The 10,725-nt window shown below is 41.0% G+C and overlaps 1 protein-coding gene across 1 annotated transcript; it reads left to right on the forward strand.

Moving 5' to 3' along the window:
* The first annotated feature begins 7,540 nt into the window (after positions 1-7,540).
* LOC124865129 lies at positions 7,541-10,015 on the forward strand. The gene is made up of 2 exons (XM_047360099.1): positions 7,541-8,047; positions 8,169-10,015. The coding sequence occupies exons 1-2, from the start codon at positions 7,541-7,543 to the stop codon at positions 8,673-8,675; spliced, it is 1,014 nt and encodes a 337-aa protein (XP_047216055.1). The 3' UTR covers positions 8,676-10,015.
* The last annotated feature ends 710 nt before the right edge of the window (positions 10,016-10,725 follow it).

The following is a 10,725-nucleotide window of genomic DNA, read 5'->3' on the forward strand; positions in this document are numbered from 1 at the left end:
TTAGAATTGGGATTAAACAGTCCTCTTCATCATGCTGTTTACATGTTGACATCACAGCAATTGATCTAACAATTAATCAACAGTAACTTGCCATTGGGAGGCTTCAAACAGGATGTTCTCCAACAGAAGGGGCCACTGAGCTCAGAGTGTCATCAGCAGGTTGCTACAGAAATACAGAGAGACTGGAAGAGTCACAGAAGGACGTACAAGTGGACGTTCTTTGGCCACATCCTACACTGATGACCACTTCATTGTGAACAGTGTCCCAGTGGAACTGGATGATGAATGCCACTCAACTCCAGGCACATTTAAGGGAGTTGAGAGGCACACAAGTATCACATCAGACCATTTGAAACCGTTTACATCAGCGTGGTCTCTATACTTGATGAGCTGCAGGGTACCTGACCACACCACCAGGCACAAGCATCATCGTCTTGCATGGGCCAGAGAGCCTTTACACTGGACGAGGGACCAGTGGGCCTCAGTACTGTTCTCTGATGAAAGTTGATTCATGTTGAGCAGAAATGATGGACGCCATCGATGTAGGAGTCGTCAAGGAGAGCCCTATACATCAGCCACTGTTGTCACCAGACAAGACTATGGTCAGTATGAACAACCCTATACTTTGTGAATGGTACAGTGACAAGCCCGTGCTGCCTGAATAATATCATTAATCTAGTCATTATGCCCCATGGATTAATATGCTTCAGCTTATCAAGGTTACATCATTAGAGAATGGCTGCTGGAGATTGGAGTACTATAAATAGAGTGGCCTGCACTCTCTCTAGACCTTAATCCCATTGAAAAACTATGGAATCAGCTGATTCGCTGTCTAAAAGCTCGTAACTGTGTACACCAGAACCTGAGTGACCTCAGGGCCACCCTTCAAGGAGAGTGGGATGCCATGCCTCAGCAGACAATAGGTCAACTTGTGAACAGCATGAGACGTTGTTGTAAAGCTGTAATTGATGCTCAAGGTCACATGACACGTTGAGACGTTGACATTTTTTATTGTAGTCTACACAATCTTCAGTAAATTGTTTGAGATGAGGAATTCACCATTGCATGCTTCTGCTTAAATGCCCTACATTCATGATAGGATATGACTGTAGTGTGAATGTTTTACGTTTTCCATTAATCTCACCTGGAAGCCAAATATCCCTAACCTTTTGTGAATACTGTATAGAGGAAGTTCTTTCAAGACTCTTTGGAAAACCATTTCTGATGACTTCCTCATGAAGCTCATTGGGAGAAGGCCAAGAGTGCAAAGCAGTAATCAAAGCAAACAGAGGCAATGACAAATCTAAAATCTAATGTAAAAGATGTTTAGAGTTATTTTCCACTTTTTGTATGCTACATAATTCCATATATGTATGTATTCCATATATATATATATATATATATATATACATACATACATACATACAGGGGTTGGACAATGAAACTGAAACACCTGGTTTTAGACCACAATAATTTATTAGTATGGTGTAGGGCCTCCTTTTGCGGCCAATACAGCCAGGTCACTACGTGATACTGGTGCAGGAAAACGTTTCCTGACTCGCTCCTCCAAAACACCCCAAAGTGGCTCAATAATATTTAGATCTGGTGACTGTGCATGGGAGATGTTCAACTTCACTTTCATGTTCATCAAACCAATCTTTCACCAGTCTTGCTGTGTGTATTGGTGCATTGTCATCCTGATACATGCCACCGCCTTCAGGATACAATGTTTGAACCATTGGATGCACATGGTCCTCAAGAATGGTTCAGTAGTCCTTGGCAGTGACATCTAGTACAATTCAGTTCATTTCAGTTTTATTTATATAGCACCAATTCACAACAAATGTTGTCTCAAGGCACTTCACAAAAGTCAGGTAGATACATTCCAATTAATCCTAATCATTGAACAGTGCTGTCAGATTCAGTTATTTATTCAAATTGGATAAAAGGTTTTCTGTCTAAGGAAACCCAGCAGATTGCATCCAGTCAGTGACTTGCAGCATTCACTCCTCCCAGATGAGCATGTAGAGACAGTGGACAGTCACTGGCGTTGACTTTGCAGCAATCCCTCATACTAAGCATGCATGTAGCGACAGTGGAGAGGAAAAACTCCCTTTTAACAGGAAGAAACCTCCAGCAGAACCAGGCTCAGTATGAGCAGCCATCTGCCACGACCAACTGGGGGTTTGAGAGAACAGAGCAGAGACACAAAAAAAAAACACAGAAGCACTGATCCAGGAGTACTTTCTATGGGAAGGAAAAGTAAATGTTAATGGATGTAGCTCCTTTAGTCGTTTCACTTAGAAAGAAAGAACAGATAAACTCTGAGTCAGTTTTCGAGGTTAGAGTCTGAAAGAGAGGACATATAATTAGTTACAGTAAAAGCTCAGTCAATCGCCATGTCTAGGAAGGAGAAAGGGTTAAACACTGAAAGACAGGGCTATGTGGATCATCGGTAGAGGGTGAGCACCAAGTCGTTGCCAGTAGAAGCTCAGACAATGCCCCTCTCCAGAAAGTCGTTACAGGTAGACACAGAGTCAGACCAGGTGTAGCTTCTAGGAAGAGATTAGAAAGAGAACAAAGTTAAAAGCTGAAATAACAGCAAATAATGCAAAATTGGAGAGTAGTGTGAGAATGTAGCGAAGAGGGTGAAAGTGGTAATTATGTCCTCCAGCAGCCTAAGCCTATAGCAGCATAACTACACAGAAAGTTTCAGTTCAGATTATTTAGTTAAACGGCGCTTATTTACAACAATGTCGTCTCAAGGAACCCCACAAAGGGTCCCACTGATGGTCATTGTTATACTAAAAACCACAAGGATTGGGATACCTCTCTCTGTCAGACTGATTATAACCATTGGAAAAGAGAAGGGGTCACACAGGTAGCAGAAACAACTATCATGGTGTTAACTGCTTAACACTTTTGAAAGTGTTAAGCAGTTAACACCATGATAAGAGTTGAAACAACTTTCTCAACAGTTGAAATTTAACACACATCAGAGCTGATTTGACCTAACACTAGTGTGTCGTGTCAAAGGTTAACACTATCAATGTGTTCATTTAACACTGAATAAGGTTCAAAATATATTAACTCGACGGAAAGCGTTAAATATAGCTTAAAATAGAAAACTGAATGTTTTTAAAAACCATACTGGTAGTCAATTAATAATCCTATTACTAATCCCAAAATTCACTTCCAAAAACAAAAGATGCCGCTTGAATTTACAAAGAAAACCACACAAGTTGCAGTTTGAATCCAGCTGTATTTCAAACAAGCAAATCACAGAACAGCTCTGGCTTTGCAAAAACTACAACAGAAGTCATACAATACAGCAATGTGGTACAATGTATGTTTTCTCACACATCTCATTAGAAAAGTGCTTCTCATAGGGTCTGTAATAAACCAAGTCCTTAACTGGAAAAACAGAAAACCAATCTGCTCTCTCATTGATACAGTATGCATTGAAATGATCATCAAAATAAAGAGTGTCCACTCTGCAGGTCAAAATGAAAGCTTGCTCATCATGTACAATGATGTTGGAGACTTTTCTGAAAACAGGAATTTCTGGTTTTGTTCCAGTACAAACAAACGTGCCAATCTGATATTCTGCTCCATAGTTTTTCACCCAATTAGTGGTTGACACTTCACAGTATGTGCTTACATTAAAAGCGTAACTTAAAACCTCACCTCCATCCAAGCTATTAATTATTTCTGTCTTCACTGGACCACACTCAAATCTCTGAAAATCAAACTTCTCCCAGTGGTAAGCTAGCTGTTTCTGGTGTTGCTTAACCGATGCTTTTGTGATATTTTTTACATTTTTCACTGATCTTTTCAAAAAATGATGTTTTGCCTCAAATCTCATGCACCATACATGAAGGAGTAGACCTATTTTTCTTATAGAACGTGGATCATGTAGCATGAAATGATGCTTTGGAATCAATCTTTTCTGTGAAAACAAAGATCTAAATAGCTTGTGGTGGTCCTTGATCAAGTGCTTCAAATAGTAAGTCATCCCATTAGTTACAATGGGTGAAAACACAATATTCACAATCTGAATCAAGAGGAGCAGCAGATTCCAGTAAGTTATTTCTTTCCAATAAATGGCCAAAAATAAGAGGAGCATTTCTCACAAGACACCAGGACTGAATTGCGTTTAGTCCAAGATCCTTACTAGCCTCATCCATTTTCAACCCACTTGGACGATTTTTTCTCTCAATATAACCATAGTTGAAACTTTGAATCCTCTGTGACAACGACTCCAAAGAAAGATACTTCTGATTAACAAGGTACTGAAAGACAAGTTTGAGTTCGTACTGTACGACACCTTCAAGTAAATCGTGCATTATGTCCACTGCATAGTTGTCAGAGGTGTGGAAAAAATGCAACGTATTGAGTAAGCATGTTTTTTTGACACCAAATGTTGAAACCAACATAGGATTTTCCTGTAGAGCTGCACAATGTTCTGCATGGATTTCTTTTGGACGGAAAATCATCCCAGGGTCATCTTCAGTAAAGACGGACTGTGACTCATCCTTACTTGTCAAACTAAATCTACAGAAATATGTAGCACTGAAGGACTCAACAAAACCAAAGAGTCCATGTAAACCCAGGTTGTCACCTGTTACTTGTAGAACAGAACCAAGCAATGGTGAGTCTGAGAAAGGCTCCTCAATTCCTTGAGTTTCAACAACTTTAAGATCATCAACAAGAGGCTTTAGGATGTCATCAAAGTCATACGTTTTCAGGTCTTGTGAGTGAAAAAGAGCCACAACATGTATATTCAACAACACAGAATTGTATTTTGGGGGAAGGTTCCTCAAAATAAAGTAAATGCAACCAAGTTTGTGGAAAACAAAATGTTACTTTTGAAGTATGAACCATCACATATGTCTTTATAAATGCCTTCTTCATGAAGATTGCCTTTGAAAAAACTTTCCCATAATTCAGCATTCCTGAACATAGACTTAAGAGTTCCTAGTATGGATGTAAACACACATTTATCTGTTCCAGGGACCTGACTGGAAAGTCCTGTTGTTTGATCTCTGCCAACATCAAACCGCACCCCAAGAACAAACTCAACAGGTTCAACAATTTCACACTTTTTCCCAAAGAACTTCTGTCTTTTGACTCTAGTGTTCAAGGTTGAAAAAGGATCCAAACATTTTTCCATTTTCTTTTCCAAATCTGTGCCTTGAATTTCTGAAGTACAGCCAAGAATTGCCTCTCTTACTTCCCTATGAATGTCATGAACAAGTTCCTCCATGGAAGCAACCATTGCTTGGATTGTGCTCTCAGCAACACCAGATGCTTGCAACTGTGCAACAACAGAGGCTCACATGTTGAACATATGATTGTTGTCAGTAGAGGGCTGAGTAGTTACAAAGGAGTTTGTTCTGACTGCCTGTGAAGTTGAAGGCTCACCAACATCCTTCTGAGTCTCCACATTGTCAGCAGCATCAGTCAAAGCAGCATCTCTATGGAAACGAACAAGATGCTTTTTAAAACCTGAATATGTGCAAAACGATAAACAACATCCCAACTGTCCACATTTTAAACGCGATGTCTTTCCGGGATATAGACCATGGTGGAATCTTAAATGCTGACAAAGCAATGCAGAACTTTTGTGGTTTGCTTTACAGACATAACAAAGAAACATATTTGCATCAAAGGATATTTATCACCTCAAGCGTCGTGCAAAAATCTTGCTCTTAGCTCCCTGACTCTGGGACTTTCCTTGGCACACATCAATGTTAAAAACAGTGGTTTGGATGAACGTATAGAAGTTGTAGAGGGATTCATGGTAGTTGATACTGAAGATGAAGTGGGCCTTGAAGAGCTCATCGAAAGCTGCCAAGGAGGTCTGTGCCTTGTGATCAATGATGATGTCGTATCTTTGGATGCTGCTCTTGTTTTCACCAACACACAGGAGGAAGGGCTGTCCTGGTTCCACACCAGCGAGGAACGTTTCAACACTGGCTCCCATCTTTGACTAAATGTTAAGAAGAGAAATGAGAAAAATCATGAAATATAGCACGGCTACATTCAAATAGCTAACAAAGACAAGAAGAAAGTGCTTCGACACAAGAAGTAGGATCATCACAATAACCGCATAAGTACAGTACAATTTGCATACCTGGAGATATCTCACAACATGGTCCACAGCTTGACATGAGCTGATGTTTGACCTCTTCTTGTGGCCTTTGGGGGTTGGTGGAAGCAAGTGAAGCAACAGTAGAAAGGTTGACAGGTCACTGTCCCAGCCTGGGGGAAAACAGGACAAATAGACACATTCAGATAATACATAACTGATATTTTCAAGAGAACAGTAAGCCAAATGAACCAGACTCACCTGTGTTGTGCTGCGCAGACAGGAGCTCTTCAATGTGCTCATTAGAAGTCAGTTTTCTGCACTCTGTCAGGATCCTAGGTTGGAAAAAAGTTGATCATTTAGCCAAAAATCCGCCCGACACCTCCTCTCCAAACATCATGGTGAAGTCTTGGTCCATCTACAGGAGAATACACATTTTTATACTATTTCAAGTTAAAAGTGTGTGCTTTCAGTGTCAATTCACTTCATAATAATAAGTTGTCTTACCAAGCCAGTGATGTTAAGGAATCGTGGGAAGACATCCAAGACTGTTGAAGAGCACTGCTGATCTTGAACCAGTGTTTGACGATACTGAAACGTGGCCCTCATCTTCTCTTTGACTGCCGATTCATCAGATGAATGTTTCAAAAAGGATATCGCTTCACAACACTCCTCACCAAGCAGCTGCTTCATCTCTCTTTCTCTTTGGACTATCTTGATGGGCGGTGCTGGTGGAGGATCTCCGGGTCTGAGCTGCAGAGTTGCACTGAACAGTTTTTATTCTCCAGGCCAAGTAGCCAGATCCACTCTGTTGCTCATAGAAGTGTTCCTGTAATAGTAAAAATATGACACTGTAGAGCAAGTTCAAAACGTATTCCTACTGCAGAAACTGACATCAAAGATTTTCATGTAAAAAATGTACATATCCATTGTCTGAGTCTGGATCTCTGAGGCTGGGAAATAGAGAGATGATGACCAAAGCATATTTAGTTGTCATGGAGACTGGTGGGATCATCCTGAAAGATAAACATCTCATTACTACAACTATTCTATCAGCATTTAAAAGAGAGTAATTATACTGTTATTTGCTTCAATGAGTTTCAGTCTCTCTGAAATTGTTAGTTTTCATGTCATGTTTTAGCCATTTGATGTTTATTTCCATCATAGGATATATTAAAGAAATTGATTTACTGATCTGCAACGTCCTAAAATGAATGTGCTCTTTTAAAACATTTTAAAAGTATGAATATTGACATCTTACCCATTCATTTCAACCATGTTGGCCACAAGAAGGTTGACCAAACGTCTTCTTGTTCTAATTTTATCATATTCAGATTCAGCGGGTGACCACAGCTTCTGGTAAGGCTGGATATTTGGCACTTTATGCGGCGGCTTGCCCTGGGATGCACCACTGATGCCCATCAGCTGTACCCACTTTATATGTCACGCATGTCAACGTGCATTTTTGAATGGGATGCAGGTGATTTAGCACAGCTGCGTGAAGCCAAGGCCCAGCAGCTTCAGGCCCAGGGACCGTCTTCCACAGATGTGGACAGACATCTGACCAGGGAGGAGTTGGCTCTCCACTGCCGATGGAGGACACGAGGAGTGACTACCACAGTCAAGCTGTTGGAGGAGCTGCTTGATGTGCTCATGGGTTCCCGTGGCAACGACTCCCTTGGTGTTCCTCTGTTTGATCAGGAGAGGATGGAGCACATCTGGCGGGTGCAGAGGAAGCATGTGAAGTGCATCCAAGATCCACTGGGTGTTGCTCTCTACATGAACCCGGACTCAGAGGACACCGCTCACTTGGTTGAAGAGCATGATGTGCTGGTCGATGAGGAAGATGAGGGCTTCTCAGAACTCTCAGCTGACCCCACAGTGCTGGATATGGAGGTTTCTTCCAGCACTTCCTCCATGCTGTCTGAGGCTGGAGATACCTCAAATGAAACTATGGTGAGTAACAGCAGTTTGCTACTATTGTGTACATCATGCATGTTCACGTATTTTATTAAATCCAAAGGTTTTTAAGGTTTTAAATAGTAATTTTCTGTTTTGTGCTTAATAATATTCACAGGCTGTTGATGACCAGAATGTGTCGGGATACCAGCATGTGGACGGGCTTGCTGAGTACTTGGTGGAGCTTCGGGAGCAGATCTCTCTCTGTCTCACCAACCTACAAGCAGACAGCATCACAGAACTCTGGCTGAGGCTGGATGACGAGGACAAGCAGCGGGTTGTTTACGCAGCGCGACACCAGGACAGACTTTTGAGTGGACGCTTTGGTACACCAAAGAAGCTCTCAAAAACTCCTGGTGTGGAGACCACAACGCGCTGCGTGCTAGGTGCCAGCAGCGCTCCTGCACAGTGGCCTGACTGCTGTAGGTTGGTGAAGACCATTTTTATTTGGCTTTGTGGTCTGCACTCAGTCCTGAAAAGGAAAGGCAAGGGGGCAGAATCACGGTGGTCCTTCATTTTGAGGGACTATCGTAAAATCAGGGATCTGGTGGTAGGTAATGCCCGTGTTATGCAGGGAACAGAGATACAGATGGCGGAGGTGAACCAGAACATCCTGATTCAGTGACACAATGGCAGGAAGAAGTAGGAGCTGTCTGTGCTGCTTCAGGGAACTGCTGTACCTCCAAATGTACCTGTGTCTGAAGAACCACTAATGGACCCAAGAGTTCTGCCTTCTGTTCCTGTGCCAGCTCAGTATGAACATGAACGCAGCCTGCCTGCCGCCATGACGGCTAACAGCACCGACACCCAGAAAAACAAAGACTTTGACAATATAACATCACTTGAAGGTATACACATGGCAGTGTCGTTATTGTTTCTATGCATGGATAGCTGCAACATTGAGTAAAGTTAGAAGAACTCACAGACTCTCCAGACAGTTATGTTGCTAGCTCTGCTCACAAGTTAAACTTAGAATGAAACGTTTCTTTATTGATCCCAGAACTTTAAAAAAGAAACAAATAAACTACTATTGTTAATTACAAGCTCCGAGTTTAGAGCATTAGAGCAGGACTTGGTGTGGCGGCCCTGTGAGTTATTTCGCTAGGATCCCTCCAGCTATTCATCCAGCAGCAACATACTACCCGCCTCTCAGAGCTTGTCTGACTTTTAGAACCCGTCCATCGACAAGCAGGAGCTCGAACCCCCGGTCCAGCACAGACTCTCTACCCCCTCGATACTTTATGTCGTATAAAGCCAAGAACATCAAGAAAGTGACCCTAGAGCTAAATATGTGAAGAGTTTTAATGGGTTAACCCGACACCTCATGCTACACCATTTTGACTAACTTTAACCTCTCACAGTTGTACATGTTTACCGCGATATCCAAACGCATTTACTTATGTTAAGCTAATTATGTTTATTAATCAACACAAAATGAATGCAGCCATAAAACATTTCATGCAAAAACTGACCTTGTCACGATGTCAGCTCCAGACTTCATGAGACTGCGGTCCCGCTCTTCAACAAACACGTCACAGATACGTCACAGATACGTCACAGATACGTTGGACTTCTGGGAGCTACTCTGTCAGGCGTTGATTTTAAATTCAACACCTGATTGAGTTGCTTCAATTTAACTCCCCGGAATAACAGCAACTCTTTAGAGAAACTAACACTCATATCGTTGAGCTAGACTAAACAAGTGTTGAATTAACTCCGTATTTTTAACAGACAACAACAACACTTCTGATTTTGCTGTGTGATATTGTGGTTATAATGAAGACAGTTTTAACCATCAGCTGCTGTGTTAAAAACATCTCTGTATTAACCGGATGTTTCTGTTCAGACTGAATAAAACCCTGCAGTCATCTACATATTTTACACATTATGTTATTAGAGATGGAGATTAATTATTCACAGAGACCACACATGCATTGGGACAGGTATATAGAAATGGTAATAATTTATATTTCTTTAGATAAAAATGAAGCAAAAAAAAAAAACCTTTTAAATTTACCTCAGTAACAATCATCCAAGAAAGATAAATCCTTGTCAGTTTTGAGAATCAAGACCTGTGAAAATTGTTAACATTGTTAAAAATATATATTTTTTATGATAAACAAATGCTGAGATCAGGGCTTTAAGCATGGTGAAAAAAAAACTATTTACAAAAATAATAAAAACCTGCAGTAGAGTTTTACATATATTATCAACTACATTAAACAAAAATTAAGATTTAAATTTTTGTCCTAAACTCGGTATTTACACCGCCCTCCTGTGGTCGCAGACTGTAATTACACATTACAATCCTTTAGCTTAGTTTAATAATGAAGTAGATTGATGAGATTGATGAAACTGTTTGTGAACTGAAAGAGAGATGCTGCTGTTCAACATCAGCTTGTAGATCTGCAGCTGCTGATGCTCAGAGTTTGTGTTTAAAACAGGAAGCAGAAGTGAAGATCAGCTTCAGAGCTAAAAACCTCCTCCAAGGTGTCTCAACCTGCTGCTGGAGTCTGTTAGCATCGGTAGTTCCGCTCTGAGTCTCTGTGGAGCTGCTTCTAATTCACTCTAACAGAGAAAATGATGATTTTTGTAGAAAAGGAGGCCGAAGAGTTGGGAAGAAACAGTTGAAGCACAAACAGATCAACAAAATGTCTCCATTTGCTAATCAACAG

Source organism: Girardinichthys multiradiatus, unplaced genomic scaffold (genome assembly GCF_021462225.1).
Source record: "Girardinichthys multiradiatus isolate DD_20200921_A unplaced genomic scaffold, DD_fGirMul_XY1 scaffold_26, whole genome shotgun sequence".
Taxonomy (NCBI): Eukaryota; Metazoa; Chordata; class Actinopteri; order Cyprinodontiformes; family Goodeidae; genus Girardinichthys; species Girardinichthys multiradiatus.